The sequence below is a fragment of the Telmatherina bonti genome, assembly GCF_933228915.1.
Source record: "Telmatherina bonti genome assembly, chromosome: 21".
Lineage (NCBI taxonomy): Eukaryota > Metazoa > Chordata > Actinopteri > Atheriniformes > Telmatherinidae > Telmatherina > Telmatherina bonti.
The window spans coordinates 10916300-10933506 of NC_136630.1; the positions used below are offsets into that span (position 1 = coordinate 10916300).

General features: G+C 40.8%; 1 protein-coding gene across 1 annotated transcript in view; it reads left to right on the forward strand.

Annotated features, from left to right (window-relative positions):
* Window positions 1-3827: 3827 nt before the first annotated feature.
* Window positions 3828-17207, forward strand: part of LOC306771869 (uncharacterized protein) — a gene marked incomplete at both ends in the record, with an annotated part of 28232 nt that continues 14852 nt past the window's right edge. The window contains 9 exons of the mRNA XM_079261191.1: window positions 3828-3870; window positions 4134-4271; window positions 5025-5099; window positions 5256-7044; window positions 10020-10178; window positions 10263-10436; window positions 10546-10713; window positions 11034-11080; window positions 11173-11678. Of these exons, the coding sequence (XP_079117317.1) occupies window positions 3828-3870; window positions 4134-4271; window positions 5025-5099; window positions 5256-7044; window positions 10020-10178; window positions 10263-10436; window positions 10546-10713; window positions 11034-11080; window positions 11173-11678 (3099 nt within the window). The remainder of the gene's footprint in view (window positions 3871-4133; window positions 4272-5024; window positions 5100-5255; window positions 7045-10019; window positions 10179-10262; window positions 10437-10545; window positions 10714-11033; window positions 11081-11172; window positions 11679-17207) is intronic.

Below are 17207 nucleotides of genomic sequence, written 5' to 3' on the forward strand. Positions count from 1 at the left end.
CCTGAACCGTTTTGTTTTCGTCTATTTAGACGATATCCTCATTTCCCACAACCTCACCGAACATATACAACATGTCCGACAAGTCCTGCAGAGACTTCTGGAGAATCGCCTATTCGTTAAGGCCGAGAAGTGATTTTCATAAGAACACTGTTTCTTTTCTCGGATACATTTTTGAGAGTGGGCAGGTCCGAGCAGATCCTGAGAAGGTCAAAGCTGTTACCGAATGGCCAGTCCCAACTTCTGTCAAGCAGCTGCAACGTTTCTTGGGTTTTGCTAATTTTTATCGCAGATTCATTCGCAATTATAGCCGCATCGCAGCTCCCCTGACAAGACTTACATCGCCTACAGTCCCATTTGTCTGGTCTGAGCCGGCGGCTCAGGCTTTTGTCAAGTTAAAGGATCTATTCACCACTGCTCCTGTCCTCCTCCACCCTGATCTCAACCATCAATTTGTGGTGGAGGTTGATGCTTCAGATGTTGGAGCTGTCTTGTCCCAATGATCCCCAGAGTCTCAGAAGTTACATCCTTGTGCCTTTTTCTCTTGACGTCTAACACCAGCTGAGCAGAACTACCATGTCGTGATAGGGAACTCTTAGCCATCAAACTCGCCCTGGAGCAGTGGCGTCATTGGTTAGAGGGATCCAAAGTGCCATTCCTCATCTGGACTGACCATAAGAACCTGGAATACCTACAGTCTGCTAGACAAATGAATCCCCGACAGGCCCGTTGGTCTCTTTTCTTCAATCGATTCCACTTCACGCTGTCATACAGACCTGGGTCCAAAAACTGGACTCTCTCTCTCTCTCGCCAATTTCCACCCAAGACTGCAGTTTCACCTGATACCATCTTACCTGCAACCTGTGTTGTAGCCGCTGTTTCCTGGGAGGTGGAGGACAGGGTTAGAGGCCCAACAGCAACAGCCTGACCCTGGCACAGGTCCCCGTAACCGCCTTTATGTCCCCAATTCTGTACGTTCCCAAGTCCTCCAGTGGGGACATTCCTCCCGCCTAGCATGCCACCCTGGTTCTGTGCAAACACTTTCTTTTCTTAGACGCAGATTCTGGTGGCCCACAATGGATAAAGATGTCCGGGAGTTTGTTGCAGCCTGTACGACGTGTGCACGCAGTAAGTCATCGCATCAGCCACCTGCGGGATTTCTTCGTCCATTACCTGTTCCAAGCAGACCCTGGTCGCACATTGCTCTGGACTTTGTCACTGGTCTTCCAGCCTCAAGAGGTAACGCCACCATCCTCACAGTTGTTGATCGCTTTTCCAAAGCTGTTCACTTTATTGCCCTTCCCAAACTTCCTACTGCCAAGGAGACAGCCAACTTACTTGTTCATCTCTTTCAGCTCCATGGTCTGCCCACAGACATAGTATCAGACAGAGGACCCCAATTTACATCCCAGGTATGGAAGTCGTTTTGTCACTCACTCTGGGCCACTGTGAGCCTGTCGTCTGGTTTCCATCCCCAGACCAATGGCCAGGCTGAGAGGTCTAATCAGGATCTGGAAACTGCCCTGAGATGTGTGGCTGAGTCCAACCCCTCCTCCTGGTGTGACCATCTGGACTGGGTAGAGTATGCTCACAACTCCCTTACCTCTTCTGCTTCAGGCTTATCACCTTTCGAATGCTCCCTGGGATATCAGCCGCCCCTGTTTCCAGCACAGGAGGTGGAGGTTTCTGTGCCGTCGGTCCAGCTACACATCCGCCGCTGCCGACGGATTTGGAGGAAGGCTCGAACTGCGCTCCTTCATGCCTCCGTACGTACCCGCCGCATGGCGGATCGTCATCGGACTCCTGGACCCCATTACGCACCTGGCCAAAAGGTTTGGTTTTCAGCAAAGAACATTCCATTGCGTACTGATGCCAAGAAGTTGGCCCCCCGCTTTTTGGGTCCTTTTGAGGTTGAGCGGATCATTAATCCCACCGTGGTCAAACTGAAACTCCCCAGTTCCATGAGAGTCCACCCTTCTTTCCATGTCTCCCAACTCAAGCCTGTTTCCTCTAGTCCTCTCGTCCCTCCTTCCAGACCCCCTCCTCCCGCCCGGCTTGTGGCGGGTCGCCCTGCCTATTCTGTCCGGCGTCTCCTGGATGTGCGGCGTCGGGGTTGTGGCTTCCAGTTTCTGGTGGACTGGGAGGGGTATGGTCCTGAGGAGCGTGCCTGGGTTCCACGCTCATTTATTCTGGATGCCTCCCTGGTCCGGGATTTTCGTCGTGCTCATCCGGAGAAGTTTCGGTCGCCCGGTGGCTCCCGTGGAGGGGGGGGGTACTGTTGTGGTTCCTGCTCTGACCTGTGCTGCAGTGGGTGTGCCTGTTTCCCTGGCAATCAAGTCCACACCAGGTTCTCATCGGGTAATCAGCAGCAGCAGCAGCAAGATAAAAGGCCAGCTCAGTTCACCAGTCATCGCCTGATTGTTGTTTCATCTGTGGTAACAGCTCTCGGCCATTGCAGCATTTCTGCTTAAGAATTTAAACTGCTTGTTTCACAACTGTCTGTTCTGTCACCAGTGCATGATTCTTGCCTGCCTGCCCGTCAGCCTGCCTGCCTGCCCGTCAGCCTGCCTGCCTGCCCGTCAGCCTGCCTGCCTGCCCGTCAGCCTGCCTGCCTGCCCGTCAGCCTGCCTGCCTGCCCGTCAGCCTGCCTGCCTGCCCGTCAGCCTGCCTGCCTGCCCGTCAGCCTGCCTGCCTGCCCGTCAGCCTGCCTGCCTGCCCGTCAGCCTGCCTGCCTGCCCGTCAGCCTGCCTGCCTGGCCACCTACCATTCTGCCCAGGAGAACAATAAACCTGTCCTAGTATCCACATCCAATCTGCACTTGGGTCCTTGTTTGTCCTACACTACAACAGTAATACTCAGTTTTGTTGGGTCCAGATATTCACTCATTCTTATAAATTGTGTAATACACACACACACACGTCCTGTCTCATACAGCCACCTTGTGTCACCATTGTGGCTCCTACATACAGTGTGTCTTCCCGTTGGTACTCTTGATGCATTTCTGATTAGTTGTAATCTAGTCTTACGGTGACAGTAGAGCAGCTTTTTTTTGTTTCATTTTTCAGTTTGCTTGTTGGCTTTTGGTCTCTTTTCTGTTTTGCTCTTTCTTCCCCTTTTTTTTTTTTTTTTATGCCTTTGTCAGCATTGGTATAAAATTCAACTATATACAAAAATGGATAAGGGCAAGAATAAGGAAGTATCAATGAGAGCCTTGTATGCTCATGTCTCCTTGGGGTTAGGGTTTAGGGTTAGGGTTAACCCTAACCATTCTTGTCAAAGAAAAGATGTTTGGCACAACAGCGGCAAGGGCATCGTTCTGTTTGCCGTGATGCTGGACAGGACAAGTTCAAATAAAATAATTGCAGGGTGTTAACTTGTAATAAATGGTTTTATTTCCACTTTCAGTTCCGTAAAAGATTATTCAATAAGTGATCATTTTCCATCAAAAGGGAAAAAAAACCAGCGGTTGTCCGTTGAGTTCCTCATCTTGGACATGAAACTGCTGTGGTTTGTGCAGTCAGCGTTTAAGTAAGAGACAGCTTGGAGATAAGAAACACTGCTTCCTTATTTCTTCATCATTGCTGTGAAGGGGAACAAGGACTTCACATCCAACTGCAAGCATGAAACTGTCGAACCAGTCGGGTTACAGACGCTGTTCTTGTTTAATAAGGTAATTGTTTCCTTTATCTTTAATGTCCAATCCCTGTTATATTGCTTCAATGACTGAGCAGTTTGGGCATCTGTGTGTTAAGAGTGAAATAATGAAAACACACAGGCTGAGATTAAAACAGGTGAAAAAGTGAACAGAATCTACGACAGAGCTGGAAAACATGCAGCAGGTCTTCACTAATGGAGCAGATGATCCTTCTCGGGGTGAGTATGACATTTATCGAAAGCAAAGGAATGGACTCAGATCATTTAAAAAAAAAAAAAAAAAAAGGGTCAATAGAAAGTTTTCTATGTGATTAACTTCCAAAATCTTTAATGAAGGTTTTAGATGAACACAAGACTTAAAGCACTGACCCTGATTTAAAAAGCAAAACCAAACAAGCAAATAATAAATAGAATAAACTTAATAGAAATCTGTGTCTGTGTTTGATTTTTGTAACAAACCCTGAACTTGTTTGTTCTTTCAGCGTCAGTTCCCCCGCTTCAGGTTCACCATTTTCAGCCGAACTTCACTGCTCAGAGCGACAGCAGCGTGGTTGCTCCCTCCATCATTAGTTCCATCATCAACGGCAGCATCAACATCACTCTCCTATCAGGCAGCAAAGGTAGATAGAAACAAGCAAAAGATATACAACAGAAGTGACTACATCCCAATTTGATCCACTTTATTTATGAAGCACATTTTATAAACGTAAAAAGTGCTGCACAGAATAAAATAAAAACAATGTTACAATACTAAAATACCAATAAATACAAAGTAATAAACTTAAAATCAATCACAATAAACAGATAAAAACCAATAAATAATTTAATAATAAAAATAAAATAATCCCAGTGCATGAATAATTATTCCAAATCGTAACTTTCAGCCAATGGAAAAAAACTCTATTGGCTGAAATGTTATACAGTGTTTAGTTTGATTACATAATCAATCCTTCTCCACAGAGTAGATATCCGTGCTGGAGCAGTTTTAATATTCATTCTGAGAAAATTTGGTTTTTATCTGCTTTTGCAGCAGATTTGCAGATTTGTAGCTTTAAATTTGTCTGGTGAATATCTGCAAATTGTTCTGTTGCAAGGTAAACTAACACATTGCCAGACCTTTGTGTTGCTTTTTTATTTGTATTTTTTTTAGACACTTGTGTGCTTTCTTCGCTAAGGTAAGTGGTAAGATTTAGTGGGCTAATAGTCATTTTTGTATTTTGTAATCTTCTTGGTTTTGTCTGCGTTTCAACAAAAAGCCTGATTGATGTTGAGGCTGATTGGAAGTCACTAATATATTTTGCAACAACTGTGAGTGTACTTATTTCTAGTCAACATAGGTTCAAGTATATATATTTTCTTTTTTTCTATTGCAGGGTCAGATGATCAGTCCCAAAAAGAAATCCCAAAACAAGACAATACAGTCAACTGTGATAGAGTGCAGCCCCAAAGTGAGTGCTTCTTACTTTAATGCAAAATAATCTTGTATTTAACACACTTACAGAATAAGAATGAAGTGTTTAATACCAAAGAAACCAAAATACAAATACAAAAAAAAACAAAATCAAAGAAACCTTCATAATGTTTCAATGTGATGTTTCCCTCAGATGACAAGTCGGCAGAATGTCAACAGAAACTGAAAGCTGTTCTAAAGAGGAAGTTCAGTCACTGGCAAGAAGAGATGGCGACAGATCCTAATAAAATATCTCTCAATCAGATCTACACGGAGCTCTACATCACAGAGGAAGGACGTGGCGAAGTCAGTAAAGAGCATGAAGTGAGGCAGATTGAGATGGCATCTAAAAGAGATTTGAAGCAGGAGAAATCCATCCACTGCAACGACCTCTTTGCTCCTCTACCTGGACAAGAACGCCGCATCAGAACTGTGCTGACAAGAGGAATCGCTGGAATAGGAAAAACTGTATCGGTCAGTAAATTCACTCTAGACTGGGCGGAGGAGAAGGCAAACACACATCTGGAGTTCGTATTTCCTCTGTCTTTTCGGGAGCTGAATACAATGAAGGAGAAAACTCACAGCCTGGTGGAGCTTCTCTGTGTCTTTTTCCCTGAAATAAAAGGCGCAGAAATCTTTAAGAATGATGAGAAGAAAATGCTTTTCATTCTGGATGGCCTAGACGAGAGTCGCCTCTCTTTGGACTTCCAGGAAACTGAAATAATGTCAGATGTGACGGAGCGAACAGGGATCCGTGTACTTCTGACCAACCTCATCAAGGGAAGATTGCTTCCTTCGGCTCTTGTTTGGATCACATCTCGGCCCGTTGCCTCCAGTCAGATCCCTTTTACAGACGTTGACCTGATTACAGAGGTGCGAGGGTTCAACAACCCTCAGAAAGAAGAATACTTCATGAAGAAAATTGCTGATAAGAGCTTAGCAAAGCGAGTTATCGCCCACGTGAAATCTTGCAGAACTCTGCACATCATGTGCCACATACCAGTCTTCTGCTGGATTGCAGCGAGTGTTCTTGAGAAGAAGCTGAAACTGAAGGACAGTAAGGACATTCCAAAGACTCTCACCCAAATGTACATCCAGTTTTTGTGTTTCTATGTGGAGAAACTGAACAAGAGTCAGCCAGGAAGAAGAGAGTCAAACGCTAACTGTGTGAGAGAAAACCTCCTGGCGCTTGGCAAGCTGGCTTTCAAGGAACTTGAGAAAGGCCACTTTAACTTCTATGAGAGAGATCTCATCTTAAACGGTATAGATGTTACACAGGCATCCATGTTTTCTGGAGTCTACACCCAGATCTTCAGTGAAGAGATGATCCTGTGTGAGGAGAAGATGTTCTGCTTTGTGCATCTGACCGTTCACGAGTTCTTTGCTGCCTTGTACGTCTTCCTCACTTTCAACAATGAAAACATCAACGTCCTGATTAAGAAGTCGTCCGCTTCGTTGCGCTTCTTGTCCAGAGAATCATCAGAGCTCAACCTCTACAAGGCAGCAGTGGAAAAGGCTATGGGAAGTGAAAATGGGCATTTTGACATCTTTCTGCGCTTCCTTTTGGGCCTGTCTCTGGAATCCAATCAGTCGCTGCTGAAAAACCTCATGACCAGAAACAGAACACACCAAAGGACAAGAGATGAAATCATCAAACATATTAAGGAGAAAATCAGATCCAGCCAGTCTCCAGACCGGTGCCTCAACCTCTTTCACTGTCTGAATGAGCTACATGACGACTCTCTTGTAGAGGAGATTCAGAGCTTCTTACACTCAGAAAACCGAAGCAAAGCCAGCCTTTCACCGAGCCAGTGGGCCACTCTGGTCTTTGTGTTACTGACCTCAGAAGAGGAGCTGACTGTGTTCGAACTGAGCGACTACGCCAGGTCAGAGGAGGGTCTTCTACGGCTGCTGCCTGTTGTGAAAACAGCTCGTGTGGCAAAGTAAGTGATCATTCTGGGTACAATCATCATCAAATCAAATGAAGATTTATTTGTATAGAACTTTTTGTGCTTAAAAACAATACAAAGTACTTTACATAATAAAACAATTTACATCAAAATAGATAAAACACACACACATATACACCCATAGTCCCCTTTCACCCACCCACAACCACCTTCACCCATGTGCCATATTAGCCCAATAACCGTTAAAAGATGATGAATGGCCAGGTACATTTGTACCAGATGTGCACCAGATAAGGAAATGATATCCTCAGGATGCATCTACACAAAGGGTTACCCCCACCCACGACCACCCAGGCCGTCACCATGGGAGCCACCCGGTGTCCGGGCAGACAGGACCCACACCACAACTGTTACGCTGCAGCGCTGGATCCCGACTCACCAGACAGGGACAGCCCCCACAGCAACACCCAGTGACCCAACTCCTTATAATTGTTTTTAACTTATAACAAAAATAAAGACAACTTTAAAGATCACGTCAGAAACAATGAACAAAACTTTTAGTTTGATTGAAACTAAGAAATATTAATTTTCAATTCAATTCAACTTTATTTATATAGCGTCAAATAATGGCAATGCCATCTCAAGACGCTTTACAGACAGAGGGGAAAACATAATGAAGGCCAATTCATAATAGCCTATGTAAGGAAACCAACAGATTGAGTTGAGTCCAACTCAATCTCCCATCCTGAGCAAGCACACTGGCAACAGTGGGAAGGAAAAAACTCCCTTTTAACAGGAAGGAAACCTCCGGCAGAACCCAGCTCAGGACAGGCAGCCATCTGCCTCTGCTGTGTGGGGGGAAGAGGACAGAAAGACAACAGACAACAGGAACTGCTACTCCCGACCAGGGAGACCTGCTGAGACAGGAGACATACATGTTAATGATGCAACACTGTTATGGGGGGGATAAAAGAGAGAGATAAAGAGAAAAAGAAAGAAGCTCAGTGTATCAGGAAATGTCCCTCAGCAGTCTAAACCTATAGCAGCATAACTAAGGGATGCTAACCATCCCTAGCTATAGGAAATACTATTTAACTTTAGTCAGTCTTTTGTAAAGCAACTAGTGTGCCAAAACTCACTGATGTGTCTCAGAATTCACCATCCCATCACTGATAGCAAGCTTTTCTGCAGGGAAACAGGCCCACAGCATGATTCTGCCACCAGTTACAGAATCTGAGTCACAAAGACTACAGCTAAACTAGTAGGGCTGAGATGATGTGCTTTTGTCCTGATTCAATTCCAATTTTTTTGGGTGCAGATTCGATTTAAATTGCGTGTCTCACAATTCTTTGATATTGCTGATTTTTGTAAATTAGAAACAAAAATTATGGATGAAACTTTTCCTTGATTTCGATGAGGAAAACAGAACACAGTAGCCAGACCATCATTCTGCTGCTATAATGCCCAAGAAGACAAGTTAAAAGATAAAAAAAAAGATTAAAAAAAAAACAAACAATCTAAATGACAACATTTTTTATTGGATTATTTATTTATTTATTTGTTTGGATTATTTTTATTTATTTGAAAAAAAAACAATTTTTTTGACAAAAAAAATCGATTTTAAAATTGTGAAGCAAAAAAAAAAAAATCCAGATTTTTATTTTTCGATTCGATTTTCCAACCCCTATAAATTAGCCTGTAAAATGTTTAAAAACACAACAAAAGATGTAGTTATTTTTCTTAAAACAAGACAGAAAAACATCTTTTTGTATTTATTTATGTTCAGCAACATGATTGCATTGGTGCTAGGGCTGTGACGATACACTTTTGTCCCGATTTGATTCGATTCAGATTTTTTGGGTGCCGACTCGATTTAAATTGCAATTCTCACAATTCTTCAATATTGCTGATTTTTGTAGATTAAAAAACTAAATGTATGAAACTTTTTCTTTCCACGTCATTTTTCTTGATTTCAGTGAGGAAAAAAACAACACAGCAGTCAGACCATCATTCTGCTGCTATTATGCCCAAGAAGACAAGTTAAAGAATCGATAAAAACAATAAAAATGACAAAAATAATCCATTATAATTTTTTTATTTAGTTTGAAAAAGAAAATAGTTTTTTTTTTGTTTAAAATTCGATTTTAAAATCGTGAAGCAAAAAAAAAAATCCAGTTTTTTCAATACGATTTTCCCGCCCCTAATTGGTACATATATGGTCTTTAAAAAACCAAAAAAACACAAAAATGACATCACACCAGTCCTTAAATCACACCAGTGGCCCCATGTGTGCTAAAAACTGAAATCCTGTTATAGGATTCAGTGCATATCAGATCTATTTGTTGGTTATAAAGCAGACACGTCAGCTCAGAAGGAAAAGGTTCACTCAGTAGTGAGTCAGAGCCAAACTAGTTGAAGCAGGATTTAGTGTACATGACTCCCACTGGTGGAACAAACCTTCTGCACAACTGGGGTCTCCACACACAGTGGAATCATTTCCATCAGAGCTAAAAACATGGTTCACTGCAGCTTTCCCATTGGAATCTTTGTTTTATCTGGTTTATTGCTGCTACTAAAAAATGCTCTTTAGCAGAATCTATCCAGTCATTTTATCTATTCCTAAAATTTATATCAGTTTTATTATGTCTTTGCCCATGGAAATAATTTTGGAGTAGTGTCATGGACTGGTGAGCTGTCCAGGGTGTACACCGCCTCTCACCCAAAGACTGCTGGGATAAGCTCCAGCTTCCCCACGGCCCTTATTCGGACTTCGCAGTTTGGATAATGAGCGAATGCATGAATGAAATAATTTTGGATTGTTTTCTTCGTGACTTGTTTTACACAAATAACTTTGCATTGCCTACTTAAAAACAAGCTGAATCAGGATGAAGCGCTTTACTTGAGAGATTAGTTTTCTTGATCTGATCTACGTCTCATTCTCCAAGCAGAGAGGATTTTGTTGTCTCATTGCATTCAGTGCTTGTCTCATGTTGCCTTTCCTGCTGCAGGTTAAATGCATGCAACCTCACCGCGGCCTGCTGTAAAATACTGTCAAAGGGCATCAGCTCATCCCAACTTAGAGAACTGGATCTGAGCAACAACAACCTGACAGATGCAGGACTGAAGGACCTCTCTGCTGGACTTAACAGCGCATTGAAGACACTAAGGTGAAGATTCATCCTGTTTCTCTGTCCAAAACCAAACCATAAGTAACCAGTTTGTGTTTTTAAATGTTGTGTTTTTCTGTTTAGACTGAAAAGCTGCAGCCTGACGGAGCACAGCTCTGACATCCTGGCATCAGTCATCAGTACAGCTTCTGGCCAGCTGACGTTCCTGGATCTCTCAGACAATGACCTTCAGGATGCTGGCGTCAGAATGTTGTCCTCCGGTCTTCAGAGTCCTCACTGCAAACTGGGGATACTCATGTAAGTCCTCTTCGGTTCCTTTCGGTTCTCCAAATATGCAAGCTCAGTTATTTCCGTTCCTTTTTAAAAACATCTGTTAATTTTAGTGTTTCTGTTCCTTTTCTTGAAGCCTGTCTGGATGCAGAGTCACAGAGGAGGGCTGCATCTTCTTAGCTTCTGCGCTGAACACGTCCGGCTTGAAAGACCTTGACCTGAGCTACAACTATCCAGGAAACTCGGGGATGATGCTTCTGTCGGTCCTGCTGGAGGATCCACTCTGCAGTCTGGAGAAACTCAGGTCAGCCTGGTGATGGACCAGTCAACCATGAAACCATCACAGCTCACACAGCTTGCTTATGATCACTGGACCAAACTTAGAACCAAAGCTGCATTTATATTCAGCATTTATATTTTTATAATTTAAAAAAAAAAAATCCTCTAATTCTAAACAAGAATACTAGATACTTTAGCAAGTTTTCAAAATGATCTGTTAAATATATAATAAAAACCCCAAAATCTCCAAACCAGCTGTCAGATGTCAAGTTGAACTGAATAAAAACTATTTTTCTTTTGACTGCAGCAAACTAGATAACTTCTAAACTTCCTCTTTGTTTTTAGTGTGGATCAGTGTGATCATTCCAGGCTCCAGTCTGGACCAAAGAAATGTGAGTAAACCATCTTATTGGAGTTCATTTAGCAGCTTCTATTATTCATTTTTAACAATTTATTGTTATCTATTATCATCTTAATTCATCAGACGCTACCAAGCTGACCCTGGACCCAAACACAGCACAGAGAGATATTTCTCTGTCAGGGGGAAACAGGAAAGCAACACTATGGACCAAGCAGTCATATCCTGATCACCCAGACAGGTTTAACTATAGGACGCAGGTGCTGTGTGAGGAGGGACTGGTAGGGCGCTGCTACTGGGAGACAGAGTGGAGTGGAAGAGTGGGCATAGGAGTGGCCTACAGAGGGATGTGCAGGAAGGGAGAAGGCGACGAGTGCTGGATGGGCAGGAATGAGTCCTCCTGGGTTCTGAGCTGCACTAAAACTAACTACAGGATTTTACACAAAGGTGTGAGCACAGCATTAAACGCTACACCCAGTTCCAGTACAGTAGGGGTTTACCTGGACTGGCAAGCAGGGGTACTGTCCTTTTACAGCATCTCCTCTGGCCTACTCACACCCCTCCACACTATCCATACAACCTTCACTGAGCCTCTGTATCCAGGGTTTTACCTTGGTTGGATGGACTCCACAGTGAAATTGTTTCCTTAATTCCCTAGACGTTGGATTCTGTTATTTTACTCGAATGCAAGGTGTCTGATGTGTGAGACAAGTCTGCAGCAATTCATCTAATCCCAAAATGACACAAAGCACATCTAAGAGGAGAAGAAAAATAGAAAACTGATCTTAAAAGTGTTTAATTTATTCATAAAGGCCTTGTGAGAGATGCATGAAATCAAAATGAGTTATTGGATTATTTATCCTCTTTCTCATTTTTAATTCCAGATTAAATCAGCCTTGATGACAGTGACAGTTGTATAAGGCAGTACGGTGCTTTATAGACATGAACATGACCGAAAACCAAACACCAGTGGTTCTAATATTCATAATAAATCATTTTGATGTTTTCATACATAGGCAAAGACTTATTTTGATTTGTTGTTCATGAAAAACGTACAAACAAACAACTAGCTAGAAACATGCTGTAAATGTGTGGAAACATGGCTGGACTTGCCGTGTCAGGACTCTGTCTCGTGTTTTGTTTTGATGTATTGGACATTTTTTTTATTATGACTATTCTGTTTTCAGTGAGATTCAGCTTCAGTAGTCTGTTTTTCTGTGAATTAATTTCACTTTAATGTTTTGAAAAGTTTTTAAGCGAGTAATTTTGGACACCTACCTCAGTAAAAAGGTTCATTCTTAGACCTCCACAGATTTTTTTTAAGCTGTTGTAACCAAATTTCTGCCCAAGTAGTGAATGTAAATACTGTTGACAACTCTGATTATTTTCATCCTCTGGCTAACAATTATTGTGTAAATTGAAAATGTTTTATAAATAAAGTTTAATTTAACTTTTCATTTTCACCCGCTACTCCGTTAATCTTATCCCAAGACCCAACCCATGGAAAAGTTATCAGATAAGTCCATTTTTTTAATATGAGGTCTTTATTTGCCCCCTTTAACAAAATGGAAATAAAAAAAAAAAAAAAACACCTGCATTTTTTTAGGGCTATCAACCATTTATCATCATATCACATTTTTTATAGAGTAGAGTAGTTCTGCTTTCTGGTGTCCACCATTAAGGGACAGAAGGCAAATATATTGTATTATATTGAGTTTGTACTGTAAAAGATGAGAAATATCTCAGTATCATATATGTCACACTTATTCAGTGTAAATGTGATTCATTGCATTCACGCTATCGGGTTTCTGTATCTCTTTCTTCTTTATAATTATTAATCTACCAAATTGTGGCACTTCAACTCCTCTTTAACCATTTGGGTCACTTCGGCCATTTCAACTATTGATCTCTTCAGTACAGTAGGAAAATTATTCCATGACTTTCTTCATGGCAAAACTTTGTAGTTGTTGAGATATTTAGTGGTTTGTAAAAATAAATTGCAAAAGGATGAAAGGCCTTCAAACCAAATGGAGATTGGACAATGAAAAAAATCAGCTCAGCCATTGATCAGTTTTTGCATATTGAACTGCAAACTGCTTCAACAGGAGTTAGAGGTCTGCACCAGTTTCCAGTGTCCGGTACATTGCAGCCCTATTATTACTGACAACGTTCAGTCTGTTCCTCTCTGCAAGTGTCTCATGACAGCCATGTATGCATGGCGAAGTTTCTGCAGCTCACTTTGACTGTGCTGGTTTGAAACCAGTAAATATCCCATTAATTCAAGGTGGTAAATCAATTTTTTAAGCTGCTTCCATTCACACTGTGTCAGGTTGCATAATTGTGCTCATTGCTCCCAACTGGGAGCTGCAGCAGAGTTTGTTTGTTACTATGCTGATGTTTTTTTTTTCCCAAGTGTATTTATTAAGTTTTTCAATTTTACAACAACAACAAAAAAAAAAGTAATAGTCACAGTCAGTTATTACAAAAATTACTTAAATTATCACTTGACTTACATACAAACAGACAACAAAAAAAAAACCCCCCACCAAAATAAAACCCACAAGAGCAGCATAAAATGTAGTGCTTAAACTTATACAATTACAGTCCACATATTGTAGATCAAATGTTCATTAATTTCACCCCAGAGTATGGGGGAACGCTATAATTTCAATTTATCTAAAATTGGTTTCCATACATCAAAAAATTTTTGGGGGTTACCGGATATTTCAAATCTTAGCTTTTCAATGTGCAGTACTCCTACAAATTCTCTAAGCCAGGCTTCGAAATGAGGTGGGACATCTGCCTTCCATAATCTAAGAATGCACCTTTTAGCTATGACCATACCGTATGCAATCAGTGAAGTCACATCGTGACCCAATGATTGCAATACTTCTGAGAAGCCCAAAAGAGCCGTTTCAGGGTCAGGGATGATAGTGATTTTAAGCGCCTGGGAGAACCATTCAAATATTGAGACCCAAAAATTCCGAATCCTTGGGCAAAGCCAAAATTGATGTGCCAGTGTACTGTCCATTATCTTACACCTTTCACACAAAGGTGATGTTTGTGGAAAAAACTTATGTAGCTTCACTTTTGAATAATGCAATCTGAAAATTACTTTATACTGAATGGTCTGAAGTCTTGAGTTCACAGAACAATGATGAATGTCTCTCAGTGCTCTCTGCCAAACATCATCCCTGATTGAGATATTTAAATCTTCCTCCCATTTCTGTTTAATTGTCAGATTAGGAAGAGAATATTTTTTAAAAAAAAATTTTACCAATGAAGAAACTAATTTTTTGGAGTCTGGAGGCCCCAGTAATATTTTAAAGAGATCATTTTCCGTAGGAAGGGAGTCAAATGTTGGAATATTTTGCCTAACATAGTTTCTTAATTGTAAAAACCTAAAAAAATGACTTTTAGGCAAGTTATATTTTGTTTGCAATTGCTCAAATGAGCTAAATTTTTTGTTAATATACAAATTTTTAATTGTGTCAATACCCTTCTGACTCCATTCCCTGAAAACAACATCTGTAAATGAAGTGGGGAAAGCATGATTGCGCCATACCGGAGTGTGTACAGCCGTATTTGGGAGTTCACAAAATTTTCGGATTTGCAACCATATTTTTTGAGAGTGCAATATAGTAAAATGTTCTCCCCTTCGAGAAGCCAAAGGCCTAGGGGATGAGAAAAGAATTGCACGGAGAGAAGTCTTTGAAACCACCGTATGCTCTATTGTCAGCCAAGGGGGAATATTATATGATGGAGAATCTTGATTTATTTGCCAGTATACCATAACTCTAACATTGGCGGCCCAATAATAGTGCAAGAAACAAGGTAGGCCTAGGCCACCGTGTTCCTTGGGTTGTCGCAAATGTTGTTTTGATATTCTGTGAGCCTTATAGCCCCATATGAAAGGTAGAATAACCGAGTCAATCAGCTTAAAATAAGATTTTGGGATATATACTGGGATATTCTGAAACAAATAAAGAAATCTCGGTAAAGAAACCATCTTAATAGTGTTTATTCTACCAATCAATGATAGAGGTAACGTTCTCCACTTTTCAACGTTTTCTTTAAGAGAGTTTAATCTTTTAGTAAAATTTTGTTTGAATAGAGAATTTGGATTCTTTGTTATTGTAATTCCCAAATATTTAATTGTATCTGAAACTTTGAACTGAATTGAAGCTACAAATGCAGGATCCAACTCTGTTGTAAGTACCATAAGGTCACTCTTTTGCCAATTTATGGTATAACCGGACACCATCCCAAAATCATTTATCAATTTTAACAAAATGGGAATAGAATGCTCGGGGTCTGATATAAAAATGGCGACATCATCAGCATAGAGTGATATTTTGTGTTCAACTCTTCCGATTGTTATAGGTTTGATAAGTGGGTTTGCTCTGATGTTGATAGCCAGGGGCTCGATCGCCAGAGCAAATAATAACGGTGATAGTGGGCACCCTTGGCGGGTGCCTCTCTCCAGCGGAAACGGACGTGATCTGTCTTGATTAGTAACAACTGACGCAGATGGTTGTGCATAAACTAAGCGGACCCAGGACACAAAAGATTCTCCCAAACCATATTTTTCGAGCACCTTGAACAGATATCCCCACTCAACTTGATCAAATGCCTTTTCGGCGTCCAAATATAAAACTGCTTGCTTAGAACCTACTGGGAATTTGTAGTATGTGATATTTAGCACCCGTCTTGTATTGAAAAAAGAATACCTGTTAGGGATAAATCCAGTCTGATCCTCATGAACAATAGATTCAATACATACATTTAATCTAGTAGCAAGTATTTTAGTGAATATTTTACAGTCAAGATTTAGCATTGAAATTGGACGGTAAGATGCAGGATTGGAATCATCCCTATCTGGCTTTAGTAGTAAGGCTATGTTTGCATCATATAGCGTTTGAGGAAGAGATTTAGTTTCTATTGAATGTGTGAGCATTCTAAGTAGGAGTGGGGATATCTGTACAGCAAATTTCTTATAAAATTCCGCCCCATACCCGTCTGAGCCTGGGGCTTTCCCTGAAGAAAATGATTCAATGGAATTTAAAACCTCTTTTGTCGACAAAGGTTGGTTCAATTTGTCACGTGAGGAATCATCTAACCTTGGAATTGGAATGTCCCTCAGCCAAGAATCTACGTCTCCTTGTGCTTTTGACCTGTACAAATTTTTATAAAAATTGGCAAAACATTCATTTATGGACTTTGGCAAAGTAATATTTTCTCCAGTATTGGATTTAATTCTATGTATAGCCCTGCTATTTTGTTGATTTCTAAGTTGTCTAGCCAGAAGAGTGTGAGGCTTATCTCCAAGTTCAAAATAACGTACACGCAGACGTGACATTTGGGAACTTACTTGTTTTGTTAAAATTGTATTGTATTCATATTTAAGATTAGTAATTTCTTGTAGAATAAGATTACAATTATTTTGTCTATACCTAGTTTCTGATTCTGATATTTTATCATCAATATTCTTTAATCTAGTATCCCTCATTTTTTTCTGAGAAGCCTCATATGAAATTATATGTCCTCTCAAGACCACCTTGAATGTCTCCCATAAAACAGAGTCCGATGTGTCCATTGTGTCATTGGTCTGTAAAAATTCCTCAATTTTCTGTGATAGATATTTACAAAAGTTGGAGTCATTCAGTAAATATGGTTGTAATCTCCATGTTGAACTTTGTTTCGGAAGATTAAGATCGAAAATTACGCTAGTAGGTGCATGGTCCGAAATTAAAATATTGTGATATTTACTATCAATGACATTTGGTAAAAGCTTAGAGTCCAGTAAAAAAAAATCTATTCGAGAGTAAGAATTATGCAATTTTGAGAAAAAGGAGTAATCCCTATCTGTAGGATGCTGTAAGCGCCAGATATCCACTAAGTTGGTTGACGAAATAAGACTATTCAAGGTTATCGAGGCATTTGATGGTGCAGGTTGTCTTCTTGCTGATCTGTCCAAGTTCCAGTCCAAAACCAAATTATAATCCCCAGATACTATGCTGATGTTTACATCAGCAAAGTTAGCGTCAGATAAATCTTTTTGCAATTTATTCAATAAGAAAGGGCAGGTTAATCTTGTTAATTGACATATGAAAATATAAAATTCTGCATGCAATTACATGTCACATTAGTTCCTTTTTACA